Below are 25,291 nucleotides of genomic sequence, written 5' to 3' on the forward strand. Positions count from 1 at the left end.
GCTTTTCAAACGGGAAGGGCTGCTTTGATAATCAAAAGCTGTAGCATTAGTTACTTTGGAATGTTTGTGTAATAATATTTTGTCACATTGTGACAGCTTATTTAAGCATTGTTGTGATGCTATTGCGCAAGACTTGTGCGATACTGGGCTTAATTTTGGGTGGCTTATTTTTTTTTTTTTGTTCTGTTTAACGTGACACTATCCTATTGCCCTACTTTGGGTGTTAAAATGTTTTCTTTTTGTTTAAATAAACAAACTGATTTGTCCTGTTATGCTTTAGATGAACATTATCTCAGAGGGAGGAGATTTCCCTTAAGAAAGTGAGTACCAGCTAGTACGTTCTTGTTCGTGTGGCGTTGTCAATATCTGCCAAAAGATCATTGGATTCTAGACTGGGCAAGTTGTAATAAAAGTGCAAGTTTTAGTAATGCAGCCCTTTTACAATGAATGACTGGCTGAGTTCCCAATAGATCTTGAAGTCAGTGGGAGTTGTGGGTGCTCAGCACTTCTGTAAAATCAGTCCATTTTAGTTAGGTGCCAAAACATAGATTTAAGAGGATAACTTTTTAGACGTTCACTATTTGAAAATTTTGGCCAAGCGTATGTTTGAATGCTTAATTGTGTATGTGTGGGAGAAGACCTTTAACTCTCAATCTTGCATTGAAATAAATGCATCTAGTATTCAGTGTGCGATAAGTGCCACAAATTAAGCTTTAGAGCTCCAGTGCGATCATATCTATAGTTCTACATACTTAAATCTAACGTTTATTTCAATGTGACAAAACTAAGTGGAAGATCAGTTACTCGAGATTTCAAAGTCTCAAAAAAAAAATCTAAGTAGTGATTTATATATAAACCAAAACTCTACTGCACATGAAAATTATCACTGTGTAGTATTAACACAAAAACCTGTTGGATAAGGGGCAAGATTTAAAATAGATGTGCAGGGGCGGGGGGAGGCTTGAATTTTCTGACTTTGGTGATTTGGAAATCTCCATCCTAATGTTGCATTAGCATAGTTTTTTGTGTGTGTTTAATACAGATATCCACATACTTCAGAATATTGTGCATATAATATCTGATATTTACAGTAAACTTCGGAGCTAACATTTCATACTTCCTTCCCTCCATAGGAACGACGACTGCATCTTCTAACAGCTTTACATCGTCTGCATGTTGTGGCTGTTGCTTTTACAAAAAAACATAAACATGTTCTTAATGACAGAGCTGTGATTACAAGAGGACAACAAGACTGATCGTATTTTTTTGGAAGCTCAGAATACAGTACTGACCATGCGCAGACAGTCTAGACAAATTATAAATACTGTTGCTGATGTCAAAGAAAATGGGAAAGGAATTATTGAAGAAGACGGAGATATTTCTTCTATGCCTGTTCCAAAAGACAAGATTGTCAGAATGGATGACTCAAAAAGCACAAAGGTTTCAGAAATGGAAAATTTAAATGGCAGGAACCCCACAAATGTGCAGAAACCCAGAGTGAAATGCAACAAATACGTAGGGAGAAAATCATATCAGAAGAGTAAAGATGATAGTAAACTGGCAGGTTATGAAAGCCTTTCTGTTAAACAAAAAGGAAACTTACCTGAACCTTCCTTGTCCTTTTTGACATCAGACAAACTGCAAAGTCCTTTTTCAGAAGACAGACCTACATTTTTGGGTGAGGCAAGCTATCTGACATCAAACAAAGGTGAAGCAGATGTAAAACCTAATTGTGGAACATCGGAGAAATTAATGAGGAAACCTATTGATTTTGCTCATGTAACAATAGCTGAATTTGGGATTACTCCAGAGTCTTTTACTGCTAAGCCATCTGTAGGTAAGGATTGATAAGGTGACTGTAAAAATGAAAATTTTCAAAATATTGTGCTTCATGTGTAAGCAAGAACACACCTGGTATCTTGCATAATTTACATTCCCCTAAATTTTTAATGGTGGACATGAATCCCTCTCCAGAGATTTCAGGGCATTTGGGACAACTTTTACATGAAAAATGCTCTTAAATTGGATTGGAATGTGGTGGGTGGAAGCTGTCAAGTACGAAAACTTATTTGAAATCTGAGGGTCTTTAATTTATGCTGAAATCCATCTAGTTAAAAAATTAAAACAAAACAAAGTTGTTATAAAAATCCCAAGATTGCCGACATAGCTGGAAGTACTGTTGAAATGGGCAATAGAATTGGCTTCTCACAGACCCAAAAGGTTAAAATTTTTGAAGGTGCCTTCAAGTATGACTGTTTATATTGCTGGATCTCACTTACAGTTCATCAAACCAAAATGATGCTGTAATGGATAAACAGCATAAGATACCCATAATGCAAATATGCTGAGTTCAATATAAAAGATTGATATGACTATGTAAAATGGCAAAATGATTTATTTTCTGATTGGGTGGATGTCAGTTTCATTCACAGAGTAATATGACATAATGGGCATTTCTGGTAATAACAGATATAGGTTTTATAAGCAGTGAGTTGGAAATAGTGCAGGAGAGAGAAATTGTGAAGAACTGTCCAACATTCACTCTACTTGGCATGTAGAGTAATTTCCTATTAATCATATGTTTTGTTGAGTAGAGGGGAAATACTCTGACTTCCTAAAGCCAACATGAGATGGGGAATAGAATCAGCTGGAGGAAATTTTGCAAAAGTAACACTGGGAACTTTCTTCATCCCATGTGCTTTATAGCAAATTTTGATGTTTCTGTCAATGGCACAGACTCATAAGTACAACTAAGTGTGCAATTTCACAATCAGTAGGTAGGGCTTCTTGAAATCCAAATGATCATTTTACACCGGGATAAAGTAATGGTGATTATTCCACAGCACAGCCTTTTATATGTTCTAGCTACATTAACATTACAAAAAGAAAAGGAGTACTTGTGGCACCTTAGAGACTAACCAATTTATTTGAGCATGAGCTTTCGTGAGCTACAGCTCACTTCATCGGAAGTGTAGCTCACGAAAGCTCATGCTCAAATAAATTGGTTAGTCTCTAAGGTGCCACAAGTACTCCTTTTCTTTTTGTGAATACAGACTAACACGGCTGTTACTCTGAAATTAACATTACAATTTTCAACTGTCCCTGTTTAAAGGCACAAAAGAGCAAATAAGGATGGGATGTTAAAGCAGTTTGAAAACATGTTCAGTAACCTATCTAGGAACTGTCAATATGGTTCCCCCAGGAAAACAAACAGTGTTAGACCTCAGTTTGGGGATACATGGGTTTTGGGTTTTTTTCCGATGCTAGAGAGCTGAGGGAGGGTAGTCTTGCATGGCACCATTCTCTCCCACTCTTAGCCCCAAACCCTGTGGAAACCCAACAGAACTTCCCATGAAACCTTATGTTGATCATTGCGGCATTAACTTTCTATTTCCTGGGTCTTGTACTCTGGAGAAGTGTTGAGTGTAAGAACATTCATGCTGCCAAGGAAAGGGACACCCAGGGATTGCCCAAAGATTGATTTGAGGAAGTTTTTCCTTTAAGCCTTTTTGTTTTTCCTTTGTGAAGACCTTTTCTTGGTTTCCCTAACTTTCTGCATCGCAGCACTATTTGCCTGATGGTCTTTTGTATCCAGAGAGGAAACTGTTTTTTACATATCATATGAGAGAGAGACACACACACACACACCTCCTACCCTGAAACTGTTGTGGAGTTTTCTTTGTCTAACAGTCTTTTAATTGTTCCAGTGAAGTAAGTAATACACAGCCAAGGTTTCAAATGCTTGCTGTTTTATTTTTCCTTCTAATGAAGACAACATTGCAAATATAAAACTTTGTATAACACCTACATTTTTGAAATAGAAGCAATTTCCCTGCTATTGTAAGAGACTTGTAAGTGGTCTTCTGAAGCTTCATTGTGCTTTTCTTCTTGCTTTGTTTTCATTCCAGGGAAATCCCTGGCTTTAAAACTTAGGCGCAGATCTACGATTGGAGTACGGGGTTCCCCTGAAAATAATAGCCTTATTCGATACCTTGCCCAACAAAGGAGGAACAGAACCAAAGACCCTTTCACAAAGGTGGGAATTTTTTTCAGAGTTGTGCAGTATGGCTGGTGGAGGAAATCCGCTTCAGATATTTATCATGTCTTGAATGAATGTGACAATGTTCACCATTTCACTTTTATAGTCAAAAGCTTTTTTTCTATTTTTAGTTTAGATTTTGAATGTGGAGAAAATCCGGCTATGTCTACACTACCATCTTAGTTGAGCTAGGTTAGGTCGACTTAGTCACTGCAGTAATTACTGTGGTGGCTGATGTCCACACTACCCACCTGTTGGTGGTGCGTGTCCTCACCAGGAGCGCTTTCACTGACTGAAGAAGGACAGTGAGGGGGGCTGAGAGCCAGAGCTCTCAGCTCGCCACTGGAGCCCAGCTGCCCCCCTGGGCTTCTCGCCTCCCAGCACGGTTCCCAGCCAGGAGCCTGGGAGGCAGGTTGGCTTGGGGGGATCTGGCAGCAGCTAGGCTTGGGAGCCAGGAGCTGAGCTTTCTTGTGAATTTCACTACTGGGGCAGAACTGTGAAACTGACAAGACAGCAAACAGCTGATGTAAGGAATGCAATGTCTGCATTGTCCTAACTACATCAACATAAGCCTCTCATGGAGGTGGAGTTAGGGCACTTTCATCCGTGGGAGCGAGGCTGTAGTGTGTACACTGACATAATTAGGTTGCTGTAAAGTGTCTTATGTCAACCTAACGGTAGTGTAGAGCAGGCCTAAACTGGACTGAAGGAAAGAGAAGGCAAGTCTGAAGGAAGAAAACAAAAATAGAAATAGCAATGGACTTACTTCTGATACTTAACAGTTTTTCTACTGAGAATTGTGGGGAGCTAAAGTTGAGGCCAACTGCCTCCAATAGATGTATTTTAGTAACTCAGATTATTATATATTGAAAAAGAGTTAGCTTAAAACACTGTGACGGTAAAGCTACACTTCAAAAACTGTTAACCCCTCTTCTTTTTTTTACCGTTTTCCCATACCCCACCCTGGGGTTTGCTAGCTATTTTCTTGTATGTTTGTTGCTCAAGTAATGTTAATGAACCTCCTTTTAAAAAATCTTAGAGGAAAACATGTTAGATCCGGGCTACTTAAAAACTTTGCTTTAGAAGAGACTGAGGCCGTTTTTACAGCTTAATCTTTACAGCCCATTTGTGAAACTTCCTCAAAATGTGTACATCTGTTTGGGTTATTGGATTGAAAAACGTTGTTCTGTATTGGAAAATTAAAACATGTTTTAAACACTGGAAAGGTTAGGAGTAGATAGTAGAAACCTAAAGGTAAAAAATACTACAGCGATGTTGTAATGATGTCAAAACCAAGCATTACAAGCCCAGGACATTCTGAATTAAGGTTATGTTTAGAATAAATCGGAACATTTTCAAGTATGGAGATGCACATGTAAGTTGCCCAAAGAATCTCCACTCTGTCTTGCAATAACAGTATAATAATGACAAAGGCATGTTAGTGGGTGTGGTCCCAATTATATTAGACTGACTTTAAAGAATCATTCATTTTTATTTTATTTTTTTCATGTTTTTTTCCTCTCATGGTGTCACTACAGGGCTAGATGCCTTATGTGGGTATTGTCATACCTTTACATTTTTGGATTTCCTATAGGTGTACATATAGCTCCTGAATTTCTTGGATTTGTAATGTTTGGTTTTTGCAATAATTACAAAGTATTAAGCCTGTTTAAGGCATATTTTTTAAAACATACATATTCAATTTCTTAATGAACCCAGTTTTTAATTACTTTTAACTCCTGGATGAAGTAATGGCTCTTAAAGTGCCGTGAGTTTGGAAAAGGCTGATATTTTTCATACGTAAGAGGCTGGATTTCTGTTTTAAGTGCAAAACAAAACACAGCCTTAATTATGGAGTCACAAACAATGTTTTCCACTGAATGCATCCGATGAAGTGAGCTGTAGCTCACGAAAGCTTATGCTCAAATAAATTGGTTAGTCTCTAAGGTGCCACAAGTATTCCTTTTCTTTTTGCGAATACAGACTAACACGGCTGCTACTCTGAAATCTAAAATTATAGTGTACGTATCTGTTAACATCTTGTAAGATATCACTTTAAGGTGTAGTTGCTTTTTACATATGTTCAGTTCATGCTTTTACATCATAAAGTGCCTGCTTGTGTGCATCATAAGGTTATGGCCATATTGAAGACCTGGGGTCCAGTGTTCATTTCACTGGACCTATCACTCCAACATGCCACTGAAGTCAAATTTTTAACTGTCCACTCTTTCTTTCCTCTTCTTCTGAGGTATAACTGGAGGTTGATTTAATTTAATTTTCAGGAGTTCTAGGTGTGTGTGTGTGTGCGTGTGTGTGTTTTTGTTTGTTTGTTTAATAAAATGCCAGTGTTGTATGTAGTTATGTTTAAAATATAGAAAAATGCTGTCACTTGCACAATTTAGTTTACATGAATGTGAATGGGGCGGGCATAGGCAAACTGCTTTGGAGGGATAAGCGGAGGAGAACGGGAGTCAAACTGTATTGTTGTGTAGCAGTATATTTGAGATTAATCCCTTTTCTACATTTTTCATCACAGAACTCGGGGGCAGTATCCAAGTGAAACACAAGGCCATTTTAAGATGCACTTATTTGTCTCTTGGATTAAGTTTGTGCTGTTGTGTTAACATACTTATTCCTCTTCAGCATTTGTAAGTTCCAACTTTTAAAGAGCATAAATGGATTATTTTTTCATGTCCTAACAGGCCAGCCCTTTTAAACATCAAAATGTTGGCTCGTTAAAGGATAGAATATCTGCCTTCCAGTCATCTTTTCAATCCGCGCAAGAGGACGACGACAGGGCTTGCTTTCCTGGGCTCTCGCAGGAGGAGTGTGTGTCCCGGGCAGCAGGCTATTGTAAGTAATCTATATCTGCAACCAAAAAAAAGTCAGTAATGTTGATGGTAATTTAATTTCGGTCTGAATAGTAACCATAAATAATTGTTCTATTGTAATAATCCAGTTTCAAGATGAATTCTGAGTCATGGTTTCACCGGGGGGGGAAGGTAGGTTAACTGAAAGCTCCAGTGTGTTTATCTGTTGCCGAAGTGACTTCTCTGATAGTTTTTACATTATCAAATTTTATGTAGTACTATTCTGACTATGGTTAATATACATTTTGGACAGTTAATCAGGCTTCTTGTCTTTTACTTTTCATTGAATGTGTTTTCATTCACTGTTTTTATTGTTCGCCCCTCTTTCATAATGAATTCATGGATCTAGAGACTGAAGTCATTGGATTGGTCCTTACATTTCTGGTAACAATACCAGTTGTGTGAAGATTGGTGTCCAGTATCTTCTTCAAAAATGCAGTAGTATTTGGAAATTTTATCAAAGAAATAAAATGTATAATTAACATACCCAAATGCTGAATGAACTCCAAATTATTGATAAATTGCCCTATCCTGTAAGGCCTCTAAGCCATCCAATAGGAAAAGGAAATGAACAAATGTTGCACATGAAAAGTCAACGTGGCTCAATGGTAAGTATAGAAAAGATGCCAGAAACTACATTGCTATATTCTACTTCATTACTTACCTGAGCCCTTCTTTATACTACGGCTTTCCATACCATCCACAAAATAACCATCTAGTTTTGGTGGCTTGCTTTATTTAAAACACCCAAGAATATGAAAATAAGTAATACAGTACTACTTGCAGAATAGAATTCAAAGGATGTTCTTAATTTTGTCTGACTTCTAGAGAGACTTCTAGCTTATCTTATGCAGTGAAGGGGTGTAAATGATCTACATGGAAAATCTAAGCTTTGTTTATTTTATTAACTTACAAATGCAGCTGTCAACGAACCACCTTTTACAAAACAGCATGAACAGTCTCACATGAGTGACGAGTTAACATCTGAATGCAAGAGTGTTGCTTATGAGGAAAACTTGAAAGAAAAATTAACTAATGGTGATGAAACTGCAGCCAGTATCCAGGTATGCAAGATTGTCTCTCCACCAGAGGAGGTGCCCATCATTGAAACTACTACTGCTATAATTTCAGAGGTATGTGTATATCTTGAAGAGGGTGAGGGGAATTAATTATGAAATTGCATCAGCAGATCCCTCTTGTAGGGATTAAATTCACATTGTGAGCAGTGGAACTGCCAATGTAGCAAAAATCTGTTGGGGGCACTGGTGCATTGACTATACATTCAAATGTAGTCCCACCTCCGTCATCCTTAGTTCCTCTTCTGTCACCAGGAATTATGGGCCCAAAACACAGTGTGGATGTTGTGTGGTTTTTTTTGTTCAGTTTTCAGTTTTAAGTAGGCTTAAAATGTGTTTGCCTGCTGTAAAGTCTTCTAATAGACAATGTTATCTTTTGTCTTGTAATCATACACAGGTTTAATTCACAACTTTCATTTACAGAAATGAATATTTTAATTTTGTAACTTACTACATTTGGCCTCTGAAGATTTCTTGTACGTAGGTCAAATCAAACTTAAAAGTTCTACGTGAGGGTTGAGCTTGATGATAACGATACAGAGCAATACCTCTTCATTGGAAACGCCCTCCGTGTGTGCTCTCGGTTCTGTCTGTTACAACTATGATATTCATGTGGACAAATTTGAACATGCTGTTAACTAATGTAATCGTTCAGAAGAGATGTAAAACAAAGGTTCTCCATGCCTCTCCTCCTCAAGGAAAAAGGCATGTTATTGCCTCTGCACAAATAAAGGAAGGGGGGAGAGAAACACGACTGGATGTAATACAAGCACTACTTAAGATATGCCATACATCAGAATTGCTCGGCCACTGGTCAGGTGTCCTGTCTGATAGTGGCCTCAATCAGAAGCTCCAGAGGAAGATGCAAGTAACCTGCAATAAAAACCAGCCCTTAGGGAAGTTGCTTCCGAACCCACATCAGTTAGTGGGTAACTTGTTCCCTGAAATATATTACTACTTTATTTCTCATATTTTTATTCCTAGCAAATGTACCTCTGATTTTTTTCCCATTGACATAAATTTCAAATCCTCTTTTGAATTCTGATAAGCTTTTGTCCTTGCTGATATTTTGTGGCAATAAAGTCAACTAAAGAGACTAGTAATGTGATAATGAAAACTGTATTCCTACAGAAGGAATATTACGTGACTCTTTAACATGCATTATATGCTCAAAGAAAAAGGGAAAATGTCATAAGCAGCAGTTGCTATTAAAGTCACCATTTGCCAACAGTTACCTCACAGGTGAAGCTGAAAAGTCCTTACCTACAGATAGAATAGAAAGTTAGCAGTTTGGTCCTGTACTCTGTCTTCCAAGTGAACTGCAAAGCCTTTTAATATTTTGTCCTCTTCTTTCTTTATATATAGGCCTCAGGCTTGTTAAATTGGGGAGGAGGGGTTGGTTTTGTTTTTATTTTATTTTTGTTACATTGGAAATACCAGGTCTTGCTTCCCTGTGTGTGTTTGAGGACTGGAATTCAGTACTTGTGGGGAGAGGATGTTGAGTCAGAAAACTTAAATCAAGAACCAAAAAGGTTATTTGCTGTTTAACTGAAACACTTGGCAAACACTTAGGAGAAAAGCTTTTTTGTAAAAGTTTCAGCACCCCATCCCTTTAGTTTAGGATTGAGAGCTTCAACTCTTGTACTCCAGAAGCTCCTCTTTGTCTTACCTTGAGGATCAGAGTTGATACATCAGAGGTGAAAAACAAGCATTTGAAACTACTCCTTTTAAAAAGACTATTTTAGACATAGAAACAAATTTCAATGAGCACAAACAAAATAAATTTTCTTTATGGTTCACTTCTAATAACTGAGTAAGGAAGCTGTGTTCAGGTTTTTGCTTTAAAAATATCCATGACTTTTTTAATATTTTTGAAAACTGTTTTACTGTGTTTCCTTGCATATCAGTATTCTTGTAAAAAGAGCTATAATTTCCTTTTTTCTAGGAAATTCCCTGTACGCCACCACTTACTGAATCTGGAAGCTTATCTTTAGAGATTATTCCACTAACGGGCATCCCAAAGACACCACGCAGTAAGAAGATTAATCACTACTTCTGTTAATACTCTGTTAGAAGCTTTAAAAACTAAATATGCCTTATTAATTACGTTTCCATTTCACAAGCAGTGATGCTCTCTTTTTCTGATTAGGAGTTTTTCAAATGCAACAGAAGTCAATGTAGCTTTGTGCTGTATTACCAATGCTGGCAAAAAATGTGTCATGAATGAACAAGTAATATTCAATTGCTGCTGCAGAGGAAGCTCAAATTAATCTGGTTTGCAGATTTATGCAGCTCATTTTGCTGTAAACTACAATATTTGGAAATGCTTCTTTCAAATGAGAATTCTATAGAAAATTAGGACCCAATAAGAGTAATAGGAGATTCTCAAGAGTGTAGAAAAGAAAATAACCCAAAGATAGGAAACAGTCTCATCCTGTAAATGATTCTTTTGCTGAAATTTTGATATTTATTAATCACTCTGAACTTGTTTTGTTTTTCTGAGCATCTAATGGTGTTACCTTTAAAATGCCTTTATCTTCTAAAAAGCTTTATTTTATAACAAGTACTACAACACATTACAAATTTACATTCTAATAAGTTTCAATGCCTCTTCATTCATATCTTAATTTTCGCTTTCTTCTTTAAGTAGTACAGCTCTAGAAGCTAAGTACTCGTATAAAACAGTTTTTTCAGTTCTCAAAATGTTTAGTCGAACAACATGGAATGTGTTTCGTAAAGTTTTATGTCACATAAATAGTAATGATTTGAAGCATACCTTGAGATAGAAGTATCCTTAGACTCTAAGAAAGGTGAGATTGTAACTGAGGAACTTTTATGATTAACATAGATTTCTCATAAAAGTATGATGATCCATCTCTTAGTGACCACTTCCCTTAACTTCATGTTAAACCTCCAAAAAATAGGGAAGTATAACAGACATGCTGACACAATCTTAATTGAAAAGAAAATAATAATAATAATATAATAATTAATAATCCATCTCTAATGGAGACCGCAACTCCAATAATAATAATAATCCATCTCAAGAAAATAATAATAAATATAATAATAATAATAATTATATAATAATAAATTCTCCACGTTAAGAACTGACTCAATGTCCAACAGGATCACAGGCCAAAAAGGAACTTCCTTTATCTACTGTAAGCCCCCCTGTCATTTGCAATTTCAGACAGTCATAATTTTAATATTTTAATTTTAAAAATAATAATAATAATCCATCTCTAATGGAGACCACAACTCCAATAATAATAATAATAATAATAATAATCCATCTCTAATGGAGACCACAACTCCAAAAACCTAGTTTTTGAGGAATTCATGCGTTTTTAAGCAGCTTTTGAGACTAAGTAGCAGCATGCATGTATTGCAACAAACGCTGAATTTTTTAACGTTACATCTGAAGCCCTTAAATCTTGATATTTCTATATTCATTTTGAAGACTTGACTTCTGAGTGTTTCAGTGAAGACGTTGGAAGTAATACTAGATCACAGCTAAGCAGAAAGAAAGTTACCTTTGCAGAAGAACTGAGCTTGGAGATATTTGATGAAACCATGCCACCTGTTATGACACCGCAAAAGGGAAACCCTCCATCCAGTGAACAATCCCATAACGGCTCTTCCTGCCTTCGATCTGTTCTGAAGAAAACACCAGTAAAACTACTGATGGAAAGCGTGAAGGTCAGTGTATTGATCTCATAAATATAAACTTGAAACATTAAAGAAGCGTTACTGTGTTCGCTACTCAGTAACGTGTGGTGTTTTGTTTTGTTTTTTAAATTTGAGCCATGTTTTCCAAGAAGCATCTTTTTTTGACTAATGGTCTAACAAAATGCATTGGAAGTTGTGTTAAACAGTTGTTAGTGTTGTAAAAGGAGTCTGTCTGACCTTTTTTCGTGTCCGAGGTTTGTCTTGATTTATTTCCAAAGTTTTAGGGGGGCCTTCAACATGTACAGTACACGTTCTAAAAAACAAGATTATCTAATGCTCAGTTTATGCTGATTACTAAGAATTACTTAAAGAAAGAAAAGGAGTACTTGTGGCACCTTAGAGACGAACAAATTTATTTGAGCATAAGCTTTCGTGAGCTACAGCTCACTTCAGCTTATGCTGAGATAAATTGGTTCGTCTCTAAGGTGCCACAAGTACTCCTTTTCTTTTTGCGAATACAGACTAACACGGCTGCTACTCCTGAAACTTAAAGAAAATTACTTTAATTCACCTTTTTCAAAAGTGAACACTGGATAGATTAAACATGAACAGGCAAGCATTATAACAATATAGGTATTACACTACTGCATTGATTAGACAAGAGTAACGCTGTTGATCTTAATAGGAACACACAAGCAATACTATTGGCATGGAAGGAAACGAACCTCTCTTATTCTCTGATCTCTCAAGAAGTTTTGAAGAACTGCAAACAGGTCAGAAATTTTTATACGTTCCTAAACTGGCACAAACTTTATTTCCTATTAATTAAAAGGGACACTGTCAAGTTGAACTTGATGCTGTTGCTACTGGTCACTTTGTTGCAGAACTTGAGGAAAGAGTGTGTAAGTAAGCAGTGCACAAATGATGCTATTTTATGGGATAGGCAGTACAACGAACCAAGAAAAAGAGGAAACTGGCTATATGCAAAGTGCTGTCAAATTCTCAGAGTGAATGGTGGTGGGGGAAGGAAGACGCTATCACTAATTTCTTACTTTCAGCAATCTTTTTGCAGTAATACAACAGGTACAAAACTTGAAGATGGAAACATGACTTCAAGTTGACAGTGCCCATTTAATTTTTATTTTTTAATTGTGAGAAGATGTAAGAAAACTGAATATTTAATATACGGCAATATCCTTGGGATACAACTTTTAAAATACTTTCCAAGTTCAAATGTTTTTGGGAAAAATAGGTCATGGTAGAGTTATATACTGACTGTCTGAAATTGCAAATGACAGGGGGGCTTACAGTAGATAAAGGAAGTTCCTTTTTGGCCTGTGATCCTGTTGGACATTGAGTCAGTTCTTAACGTGGAGAACTTTTAAGACCAGGAAGTGTTAATTGATTTGCTTAGTAGCAAGCTTCCTACCCTCTGACTCGGTACTTAACAGTCCAGGGCATACAGTAATTCTGGAGGTGCCATTTTCACTGTACTAAGTCAAACTGAGGTTCTGACCACTTAGTAGTTCTTTTCTTAAATCTTTTATTTAAGAAGAAAACAGGTATTTTCCTGTTTCCTGGCCAAATTACAGATTTAGTCAAATTCCTATTGCATTACGAATTCTGCCTATCTAAGCTACTCCTGTAATGTCAGTTAGATATGGCTCAGTTTGCTTTATCTTAAACTACTGTGTAGGATTGATGCAGGCTATTCAACAATGACCATGTCTTACCCCAGTGGTGACTGCACTTGTATGATGGAAGAAGGTGGAGTGTGTGAGGGCTCGACCCAAGTGTTGCAGCAGGGAAGGAATTGTCTCACATAGGCATAACTCCTTTCCTGCCCCAGTTGTAATCTGCTCCTGGCCCATACCAAAAGCAAGCTTCTACCCATGTTTATTGACTTAGCTACACTGGTTGGCATATTGGGCCAGGGGATGGAACCAAAAATGTGCTTAGGGTGTGGGGATGGAAAAGCAGTGACACAACATCCATTTATCTCCTTGCACCCGGAGCCAAGGTCCAGGTTGGCTGTACAGAGGCACAACTGAGTTATATGCAGCCCAGGCCACAATCTTGCTCGTAATTTATTAGTTGGTAAAGCACTGTGGATGAAAGGCACTATATATGCAAGATTACTATAATGCTGACTTCCATAAACATGCCACAATTTAGAAACATGAGCTGTTCTCCACACCACCCAACCAAGGTATCTCACTTCTTTTTTGAAGTGACTATCTTTGATAGGTAGTAGTTCAATCTCTTTAGCCATTTAAAAGATGCTCATTGCGGTGGTGGTGGATGGATAACTGTCCTCCCAGGTTGGACTGAGACGACGAGCATGCAGGCTACTGAAGTGCTGTAAAGGTGATAACTTACATTTGATGTTGTCTTAACATTTTCGCCATAACCATCGTATTAACACTAACTTTCAAGCAATACTTGGATACATCAGAATGTGGCAGTCTATCTTGCCTATTACGTAGCTTCTTCAGAGGGATCCTAATAAAAGAGTGACTATGGGATTCTTTTTTTTTTTAGTAGTCAATAGTTTTCTGTTTCTTCCTACCAAAAAACCATAAAGCAATTAATCTTCAGTTCTCGTTTTACAAGAAACTCAAATATGCCTTCTATATTTTTGTCTCCTCTTTCCTTAGCTCTCAAATCTGTAATACTGTAGATCCATACTGAAAAATCCTGTTGACTTCATTAGGAATTCTGTGCTTGAAACAATTGCCTGTTTAAATTCTCTTTATTTTATTTAGAGACTTGAAGTAAAATATTTCCATTAATCGCATTTGAGGTCACTATGAATTTAATATCTTCTGTTACAGATACAAGCAATACTAAAACAATAGACAAAACAGATGTGTACAGCTCTGAAAAGCCAATGAAGAGAAAGAAAGTTACTTTTGGAGAGGATCTAAGCCCAGAAGTATTTGATAAAACCTTGCCTGCAAATACACCATTGCGTAAAGGAGCGACCCCAATCAGTAACCCAGGATCACAAAGCGATAGCCCTTCCAAAGTAATAAGTCCTATGAGAGAATCTTTATCCCAGCCAAACTTTGATGACTGTGATGGTGATGATGTGAGTTTGCTTTAAATTATTACAATGGCTTCTTGATCACTGCAATCAGTTTTATCGTTCCATTTTGTTCCTTTTTTTTAAAAAAAATATAAATGTTAAAATCTGGACTGATTTGACATCTTGAAATGGTTACTCTTTAAACACACAATTTTTTGCTTCATTTGCCTTTGGCATCCTGCATAGCTGTTCTGCCTGCAGATTTGCCATCGGAAATGAATTCTGTTACAATATTGGAAGTATGTGGGATTTAGCCTCATTTTGTTTGTTGGGCCTTTTCATACTTGTACCATGTTTCATAATGTCTCTACGTGTGACAATTACTAAGTTCCTCTCTTTGCAGGATGAAGGAGAATTCCATTAGGCCATTCATATGCTGTTTTAAGCAGGTTTTTGAAATATTGAAAGAAGGTATGTGTGTGTAATCTATTTATTTATTTTTAATCCAGGAATATGCTAAGCCTCTTGAAGAGTCTGTAGCGGTCCCGGAGAATATGAAAGGTAAAGTTGGGTTATAATATGGCTTCTTAGTTTGTATATTTGATATCTCTTAGCATTTGTGTGTCTTAATTAATGAAAAAATTTAGGGAAAGATGCCAAGACACATACTTACATTTGATATTGAAATATGTTTAATGCTGCTGTTTGATAAACCTTGAAAATAACTTTGGGATAAACAAGACATAACGTTGAAGCATCAGAAATGTTCATTGTTCACTGGCTTGTAGGCCATCTCAACCTCACTGAAACCTCAGAATTTGTTTGTGTGTGCCTGGTCGAAGTTGAATTTACTGCTTGTTTTTCATGTTTTTAACAACTGAGTGCCTAGTGTGATCAGCATGTAAAAAATGCATGATGATGTGGGTGGTGGAGCATAAAGGTTTTATCAGCAAGCATTTAGGACTTGGTTTCACATTCTGCCTAAAATGTATTTCTTCTATCCCTGAACCTGCCTTTGGTTTAGATCTACTAATTTATGGCCTGATCATGCACACTGAATCAGTGGGAGCTTTGCCATTGTCCCTGACTAGGTACAGGATCAATCTCTCAGACAACATTAATTCCTTGTAAAAGCTGGCTCTTTAACTGTGAGGTCCAAGATGAACCGGGCTTAGTAACTTGGATATATCTGTTTGTTTTGGGGGTTTTTTTGTTTGTTTGTTTTTTGAAGTCTGTATTAATATAGGGATTTTTACAATGGAAACAATAAACACAAGCCAAAAACAAATTAAAACTATAAAAATAAACAAGGTATGTGCATGCCTCTTTCTAAGTAACCACTTTACCTTGCTGCTGTAATCTTTGTCCTCCCTTTGCTTGCCCCAAGCCCGTCAGTTTTTCTTGTACCTGCTTGTCCTATTTCGATTTACAACTGTAAACCTTTTCAGGGCAAAGGCTGTATTGTATGTTTTTTAAAGGGCTTGGCATACTTTATACACTAAACAAATAAGCGTAATGAAAAGAAGGTGAGACAAGGTGTATAGTGAGAGGAGCTATATCTGAGACTTCACAAGACAGGTATATCTGCTGTTCTTACATAGTTTAACCAAGATTCTTATTTTCCAATGTATTTAACAGACATTAATTCCTTTGATAACAAAACGTCTTGTCCCAGAATAACCCGGTCCTCTACTAAAAGAAAGGTAAGTATCTTTAATATTTTCTTTTGGTAATTTTTATTGAACTTCCAAATAACTCAAATTTTATCCACTCTTCGTATTGTTAGATGTTGGTGAGAAATGATTGAGAGCTTCCCAATTTTACAAAAAAATATTGGTACGGTTAACGAAACAGTGAATGCTTTCATAATTTTATTTTAAAACCTGATTTACTTGTTCCGCACTCAATCTTGCATAATTATAAACTCTTCTTGATGATTTTCAAATTTTATTCCTGTTCACTATATAACTTTTTTGATTGCTGTAAGATCTTCAGGATATATGTGTGCATGGTAGGTCAGTATGCTGCAGGTAGTGATTGATTGTTCCCAGGCAGCAATATTAAAGAAGTATTAATTGATGTGTTAACTTGCTTGCCCAGTAGCCTCATAGCAACATGACGCCCACCTATTAACGTTCCTTGCTTTCAGGAACTTGAGGCTCACAGTTTTCTTGCACAGGATTCTAACACATTCCAATAATATCCCTCACTAGACTCGCTCCATAGAGGTGTATAGCTCTAGTTACAGGTTGGGGCACTTCAGTGAGGAAACAGGATACTCCAGAAGACCAACCCACCCTTCTTAAAATAAATATTAAAAAAAGACACTATATAACTGCATGGGGTTGGGGATAGGCTTTGTAAATCTATCATGACTTTATAATTAATCAAGTGAAGTGAACATAAGATTTATAACTTTGAGATTGTTATGGCTTCTGGTGTGTATTGTGTACTCTTTTTTTTAAAAAAGAATTGATGTTCCTCAACAGCATATCAACATTTCAGAAGAGACTGGTGTTAGCATCTTGACCAAAAATGCTCAAGATATTAAGAAGCTAAGAAAGAGCAAGGTTCAAAGAGGAAAGGAAAACAAATCTGCCCCCAAAAGGACACCAGTAAGTAACGGCACACTGCAGTTCTGTGAATACCTCACTTAATTTTTCCTGTTGTCGATATCTCCTGAAATTAATTTCTCATGGATGTCTTCTATAATTACGAGATCTGCTCATAGTGTAAGTTTTTTGGAGAGTTTATTTTTTATGCCACTGCCAACACACTTTTTTTATCTTATAGGTGTCTCATTTCCCTAATCCCTTCCTGTACCACGGGTGAAGCTGGGCCCAATAGCCTTTATATACCTGTATTTTTATACCTTTTTTCCTCAAGACTTCTCTTATGAGAGGCAGGGGAAACCTTGTACAACAGTACAGTACAGAAAGGACCCCTTAAGCTTTTTCTAAGATGTAACTCCCATACTAGTTGTTGTTGTGTTCAACAATGAATAACTTTGCTCCAGTTACACCCTATTTTCTTAAAATATTACCTAAATGTGTGCTTCTCCCTATAAATTAAACTGTTAGTTGATGTAGATTTATTGAAAAACATAAAAGGGATAATACTGTCTTGGTTTTTTGTAAACCTTTTCAGAAGGCAAAACTTAGAGGTTGTGGAGGAAAAAGAGGAAAGAAAAAGGTAGAAAAAACCTTGTATGGTCAGAGAGAAGTAGCTTCCAAGAAACCTCTTTTGAGCCCAATTCCTGAGATCCCAGAGGTCTTCTCTTCTGCACCATCTTCTCCAAACTCACCTCGGACCCACGTTTTGCTCTTCTCAGGTAATATAGTCTTTCTCCTTTTCAGCCACTTTGACTTTTGCAGTCAATCCTAAAACTGTAAAAGCTGTTAACTTTCTAGCCTCGACGCATACGTAAAAAGTCTAATAAATCTGACCTTTATCATCTTGTGAAGAGGAATTCTGGAGAAAGGGGCTGGGGCGGGGAGAAAAGAGGGGAAGGATCGTACTTCAGTGATATGATCCAGGAATCTATGGTGCTGTTACAAAGCCCCAAACTGGATAAAACTGAACTCTTACAATGTAGCAATTGAAATTGTTACAAGAAGAGCCCATCAGATAAATGGGCTGATAGGTTAAGACAGACTATCATTGAGGTGGTCAATCCTAAACTTTGTGGGTTTTTTGGGGTTGGCTAGGTCCTCAACCTCAGGCTATCTTGTGTGATTTTTAGTTTGTTGTAATTTTTTTTTTTTTTAAATGAATGGATTGACACAACTGAGGGACCAGAGGAGTATACTTTATCCATTCCATTAAACAAAAAAATTGGCCAGGTTATTGTGAATACCTTAGAAGAATTTGAAATCTGCATGTTGTTAATCACTGATATGCCCAAAGGATGTTTGATTAGCTCACTTGCCAAATTATATCTCCTTTTTTTGAGCTTTGGACGAACTCATGATGGGATTTAAAAAAAAAATAAATTTTTTTTAGTCGTAAGCATCTATGAACAAACTGGAAATCTTATGTTTCCCTGTCTACCTCTGTTTTAACATTTTACATATAGTGTAAGTCTGTGCATGCACCCAAAACTGGTTCTCTAAAGAAGGGGTTCTCAAGATTTTGGGATCCTGTGACCCCATGTCATGTGGCCTCAGAAGGCTAGATCTAGATCTGTTCTTCTTTTTCTATAAACTGCAACCTCTAGCTTGTTCGTCTCCTGGTAGTGAGGGTCAGCTATTCGAAAGCTATTTTAGTAAAACTGATACTTCTGCCTCAGGAATACTGGATTTTTTTTTTAATTTAAATAACCAGCAATATGCTTTACACTACACAAAAGAGAAGACCGGTTTCCTGCTCTCAGGAGCTTAAGTTCTCAGACAACTCAAACAATACAGGCATGTTGACAGGATGGCCAGAAGATCAGTATCTAAGTGCTGCAAAAATGTTATGGCTGGAAAGAAATAGGATATTTATAAACTAAAAATTCATTAGTTTGGTACTACAGTTGAGACTTGGGTAGTGTTCTGATTTTTTTTTTTTTTTTTTTTTGAGGGATTTGAAAGAAAAGTGAGTTTCAGGCATGTGTATCATAAAAGGAAGTGCAAAGAAGTGTGAGAGAAACCAATGGAATAGTAGAAGTGGGAAGCTTGATGCAGAGTGCTAAATTGAATACAGTGAGGCATACAGAACATGAACTGTAATATTTAATTTTCACGGGGGGGACCTTGTGTCTATAGTGCAATAGTAAGTTAAGCAGCTGGAAGAGAAGACAGACTGATTAGAAGCAGCATTGTGTCTTGTCTACTGTAGAAGGCAGGTGGCCTGCAGCCATGTTGGTTATGATAGCTTGGAGCATGTCCTCTATTAATAGAATTCTCTTTGAGCCATGAGAGGGAAGGGTTAATGCTTTCCTCCACCAGCACCCCTGGCTCCTTTAAATGTTCTCAGTCAACGCAATCTGGAGTGATCTTTGCACTGGGAATTGTGACATTTTACCTCTCAAATCAACTTCAAGTAAACCCTAACTTAATGAGAAATGAAGAGTCATCTAAAATGCTAGTATCAAAGCCTCTTTCGGATTAGTGTTTCTGGGCAGCTCATAATTCTGCCCATGATTGAAATGATATTGCCTAGCTGGTCCTGATGCACACGAACATGTCAGGCCTCTTCTGAAAGAATGCTGCTTCCCTCTGCCTTTATTAATTTGACTGAAACCAGTCGGTCTCGTTCAAACTTTCCTATAAAATTCTGATTATTTGTAGGATGGTCTGACTAGAAAGACTGTATCCTTGGGTGGATGAGCGGTGCGGAATAGCTTTGACAATAACTACCAATGTTAGCTACTTGAAACAGCTCTTTCTTTGGGAGGAGGTGTAAAATGCTGTGGCGGCTTTACTTCTTAGTTTCAATTGATTGCAATCTTTTTGAAATTTTGCATTTACTTTCAGGTGTTCTCTTGAGTATAACGGAGCAAATTTATGTCAATTCAGCTTTTTTAAATTGTAAACTTTGTAAATCCTTTTAGATTATTCCAAATCCACCAATGCCCACAGAGGATCTATGAATGAAGTCGTTGAACAGAAAAAAGTGGTTGGAAGAAACCAAAGGAAAGTGCCTATAACTAACAAATGTCCAAACACTAGAGACCTTGACATTGTAGAAGCCGGCAGCACAGGTGGCATCGAGTGTCAGTCATCAGACGTTGGCCCTGATCCTGCTTCAACCATTAATATTGAGGTGCTTAATATACAAGAAAGCATTCAGACAGAAAATGAGCTGGGATCACCCTTAATGTCGCTAGAACAGAAAGAGAGTGATGTCTGTGTGAATAATCAGACCGATGAAGAAGATAGCAATGATAAGACCTGTGAGCAATCTGAGTCCAGTCTTATGACAGAACACACTTCACCTGTCATTGTAAAATCAAATTCTCTTTTGCCACGACTAAACAGAGTTATGCAAGAAATTAAGAGCACGTCCCCATTTGATACCTCTGACAATAAAGACCGTGAAAAAGAGAGAGCTGTCTTAATAGAAAATGAATGTTTGCCGGAAAGTGATCATCCTTCAGATAACTCCGAGATGCTAAAGGAGCTAGAGTTCTTCAACCTGCAGGACATCGGTGTAAGTGAAAATACTCAAACTGGATGTTCTATTACAGACTTTGCAAGAGAACGAACAGCTGACAGTGACACCAATGTTAAAGGGTTCAAAAGGCCTTCAAGAAAAGGCAGGAGAAGCACTATCTACTTTTCTGAACTTGAGAATCTCCATTTTGAAGCACTTGGAAACAAACTCTCTGGTTCCTTTACTAATAAGCAAGAATCCCGAATAGAAAATGACTCAGAAATGTTTAGTGATCTACATTACTCTATAGAGCAGTCCTTCTTGAAGGCGAGTGAGAATCATGAAAAAAAGGTAAGACGCAGTATGAGGCTGCATAAAAATGCAGAAAATGAGGGACTTGCGTGGATTAAAATACCTACTGAGATTCTCAAGAACTCTTTGTCAGATTCTGATCGCAAATCGAGGCGGACGATGTATGCATCCATCTTTAAAGAATCTGAGAACATTCATCAAAGACCAGAAAATTGGATCCAATTTTCAGCTTTGAGGAAAGAGAACAATGAGCGTGTTCCTGTTGCAGGAGGCTCTTGCAAAACACGGAGGAGGAGCATGTGTGCATCCACTTCCCAGGAAACCAAAAATATAACTCAAACAGGGAAAAAGAGAAGGGCAAGCCATGTGTACAATGATAAAAACTACCAAAAGGAGTCTGAAATGCAAGTATCGTTTGAGAACGATCCTAATGCCTAGGCAAAATGGGCCATCTCTTTTTAAAAAGAAAAAGGTCAGTATGTTAATGTGGATTTTCTTTGGCTTCAGTTCAGTTATCTGTACTTAAAAGTATCGCTTAGAAATAGGGAATGACTTATTTCTCTGGTCACAAAGACATTTGTATAAATATTCATTTTACTTGTTCATTTGCCAAGTAATTTGAATTGTCCTTTGGCTTGAGAGTTTCAAAGTGCTTGGTGAAACAACTGCGGAAAAGCAAGCTCAGCATTGAGAGTACAGGTGTATTAGTCAGCAATGATGGGCAAAGGGTGAAGCTTTAATCTCTTGATGCTAGGAATCCGCACTTCCTATTTCTAGCAGTCACAAAGCAAAGTGATGAAATATTTATTCTTATAAGAATACTGGGATCTACAAGGATTGATTGATTGAAGCAGTAGTAAAAGCTGTAACTGTCAAGAGAATAAATACACACTTCAGTAATTTATTGGAAGTATAAGGGGCTTCAGTCAACTGAGGCCGAAGAACACACACTCCTTCCTGTGGAAAGGATAGCCATAGAAACTAGTGAATTGTATGCCAAGATACATTTTGTTCCATTGCTGTGACATTTACAGTCAAAGGAGAATAGTGTTTTATAGAATAACCTGCTTGTCTTAGGTGCAAGATTTCTTTAAGGAGCAAGACCCAGTTGCTTGGTCACATTCTTTAGGATTCTTTATATTTAGACCCACTTGGGGAAAAAAGAATTACTCTAACTAAAATACGTACTGTATTATGGAAGTCTGGGATTTCAAATGTTCAAATCTGTTGCCCTGATTTTTTTTTTTTTTTCTTTTTTTATGAGGCAGGAGTTATGGTGGATTATACTTAGCATTGTGGAAAGCACATAGCAGTATGTGTTTGCCCTGGAAACTTCGGAGTGGTTACTGGATAAGATACGGTTTATGGGCAGACTCCATATGCATACCCAACTCGCTAGGGTACAATCAGTAAGCAAAGTCTCTCATTCCTCCACTTGCATAAAGAAATGCCAGCAACCCCACACGTGGTTCTCACCTCTTTTGGGAAAAGAGAAACACAGTTTATGGATCAAAAAAAGCAACTAATATTGACAGACGGTTTAGGGGAGTGGGAAATAATCCATTCTTGATGGTGTTGGTTCTTCTTGACAGAGCAGAATTTAAATCCTAATTTGATTGTATTTTGAAGCCTAGCGTCACAGTCTGTAAAAAATGAGTGTGTCTTTACTAATTGACCTATGATGGCTTCGGGAATACCCTTCCAATGGTAATTGTTTGAAGAGTTGATATTGCTCATCTGCTGAATCCTGCTTTATAAATTGATTCTATAAAAAAAAAAAAAATTGCTTTTGAAATCCATGTAACTTTTTTCCAGATTTCAAAAACAAGCTAACAAATAGAGATCCTGTACAACTAACATAACCATGAAGAAAGCTCCTGCTGGGGTGCAGACTTTTCCCAGGTTCTGCAGAGACTTTGCTTTACCATCTTGACACCAACAGGTCTGGAGCGCCCACTGCTACGGACTTGTGTACTTTACATTTGCACTAATCATAAAGAAATCACAATTTCTGCAGAAGGATTGCTTGTTAAGTTTGTTTAATCTTTACTGTATACAATACTTCATGTTTTAATGTTTAAGGCTAAACTGGCAAGAAAAGGATATGAACGTGTCCAGCAAATGAAGTACAGTACTGCATAAGTGCATTGTGAATGTTTTAAATCTTCAGTGTATATGTACCCAATACAGTACTCAGTAGTTGATCTGCCATCTTACTGTTCGCTTATTTCTAGTTTAAGCTATAGAACGTAAAATGTTGAATATGGTCCGCTTTATACAGTCAGTATTTTCATATTTCATGCTATTGTACTTCAACTGTAAGGTGAAATATGCCAGCTTTAAAACAGATTCTTAAAGTTGAAAAATCATCTCTATATTGTAAACCTGTTTGACCACTTCGAGCTGGAATAAAATTTCTTATGTACTTTTGGTGAAGTTAGAAAGTCACATTGAAACACTGTCTTATCCTATCTGCAGAGACCAACAGCCAGTCTTTCAGAAAACAAGAACTACTCAGGCAACTTTGCAAGAAACTTCATCAAAAGCTATCATTTGTGTTGTACTGTTGATTTCAGTGACAGTTCTTCATCCGGACCCATCCACTTTCTTTTACTGTTTCATTGTCCCTTTTTTTCAAGTCTTCGTTAACTAAATCTTTGCGCGTTTATCTGCTTTTGCTGTCTTCCAAATTTTTCTAACTTGAACTGGTTTCTGGAAGATAGTAGAATATGCTGTCTCTAATGTTAGCAAAATTAAATCTACCACAGTGAAAATTTTAGACTTTGGTTTAGAAGATATGAGCATATTCAGTTAAATTTTGTGTGGCATAGCAATATCTTTGTTTTACCAGCAGAGGGCAGTGTGGCATGAATTTTGCACTGGGGTAGATGTAGACAAACCGGACTTCTTTGTGAAAACTGTCATGGATTTAAAAAAACCTTTAAACAGTTCCCAGACCATAATACTGAAATGTCAAAATCACTTGTGTTGGTTCAAAACAAACTGGTAATAGCAGCTAACTCTGGTACTCTTATTTTATACTTAATTAATTTTCTTGCCTGTTTCATACCTTCTGGGATGGGGTTCGGAGAAATGGTTTAAAGGTTAAAATAAAACTAAATTAATCTTATGATTAATCTTATGATATGATATTAATCATAATCTTATTATGATTGATGGCATATACTGTAATCAATATGAGATAGTAAGCTCTGTGAAGAGCCCACACATCACCTTGTCTTGCAAGACTGGGTGTTTCTATTGGTCTTGACTAAAATTTTACTTTTTCCTGGAATATATTTTTCACTAGGTATTTAAGACCGTTTGTTTTACATGGTGTATGTGTTCCACTGCAGATCTCTTACAGGAATAGGGTGAGCCTCTTTAGTCCAGTATTAAAGAATTTGTTCAGTTGCTGGGAACATCCTAATGACTGTAAATAAGTCTGAAGACAGACTTTTCTTGTGTGACAGATGTATATACCTTTTTCTTAAAAATAGGATATCTAAGTATAAACAGATTTTCTTTCCAGCATAATTACCGTTGTGACTGGGGGGGACCTGGTTAAAACAAATGTGTAAATAGGGCCACAGTATGTGGGTTTTTTTTTTATATCCGTATCCTTGAGTCCTGTGTAAGATCAAAAGTCATTTGTTGCCCGCTGTATACAAATCTTTTTTTTAAACAGAGATGATATGCAGTATCACTTGTGTGTCCATTGCTGAGTACCATTTACTTTGATTCATCCACCCAGTTGCTTTAGCGTTTGTCTTCCATATATGCAGTATTAACTAAAATTTTCAACTTCTGCCTATTCAGAAATAGTTGTGAGAGAAAATAATGAACCAGAACATGATTGAGGAAGACTGAGACTGTAAATGCTATTTGCAGGGGTTAACTGAACCTAGAGGTTGGAACCTGAGAAGAGGTGAAAGAAATTGTTGTTGGGATGCAAGGAAGTGTTGGGAGAGTCACTAGGGGTAAGATGGGAATAAGGATAATGAGACAGTACTGGTGTTAGAGGGTCATTGGACTTTGGAGGGAAGCAGATATTCTGGGATATTAGGCTTTTCCCCCGTGGAGGGAGGGAGGGGGTGTGTGTGTGTGTGTGTGTATGAGTGTGTGAAGCATAATAAAAAAGGACTTGAAACTTTTGCATCTCAAAAATGCAAGCATATAAAACACTGCTCCTTTCACAAGGGAAAGTGTGTACCTA

The 25,291-nt window shown here is 37.1% G+C and overlaps 1 protein-coding gene across 1 annotated transcript; it reads left to right on the forward strand.

Annotated features, from left to right (window-relative positions):
* The first annotated feature begins 1,139 nt into the window (after positions 1-1,139).
* CDCA2 (cell division cycle associated 2) lies at positions 1,140-23,505 on the forward strand. Its single transcript, XM_077805923.1, has 14 exons — positions 1,140-1,837; positions 3,909-4,036; positions 6,742-6,892; positions 7,831-8,042; positions 9,931-10,018; positions 11,449-11,687; positions 12,343-12,430; positions 14,492-14,748; positions 15,195-15,246; positions 16,324-16,388; positions 17,175-17,300; positions 17,833-18,016; positions 20,222-21,547; positions 22,891-23,505. Exons 1-13 carry the CDS (start codon positions 1,294-1,296, stop codon positions 21,511-21,513), a joined length of 3,426 nt encoding a protein of 1,141 aa, XP_077662049.1. The 5' UTR covers positions 1,140-1,293; the 3' UTR covers positions 21,514-21,547; positions 22,891-23,505.
* The last annotated feature ends 1,786 nt before the right edge of the window (positions 23,506-25,291 follow it).

Source organism: Eretmochelys imbricata, chromosome 26 (genome assembly GCF_965152235.1).
Source record: "Eretmochelys imbricata isolate rEreImb1 chromosome 26, rEreImb1.hap1, whole genome shotgun sequence".
NCBI classification, from domain to species: domain Eukaryota; kingdom Metazoa; phylum Chordata; order Testudines; family Cheloniidae; genus Eretmochelys; species Eretmochelys imbricata.

What these genes read in the sequence shown, in the direction of transcription:
- CDCA2 (XM_077805923.1), top strand. Translation starts at nt 1,294, where the DNA reads ATGCGCAGACAGTCTAGACAAATTATAAATACTGTTGCTGATGTCAAA. An exon ending in GTCCCGGGCAGCAGGCTATT is followed by an intron (nt 6,893 to 7,830) that starts GTAAGTAATCTA and finishes TTACAAATGCAG; the next exon opens with CTGTCAACGAACCACCTTTT. An exon ending in TTTTGAAGAACTGCAAACAG is followed by an intron (nt 12,431 to 14,491) that starts GTCAGAAATTTT and finishes CTTCTGTTACAG; the next exon opens with ATACAAGCAATACTAAAACA.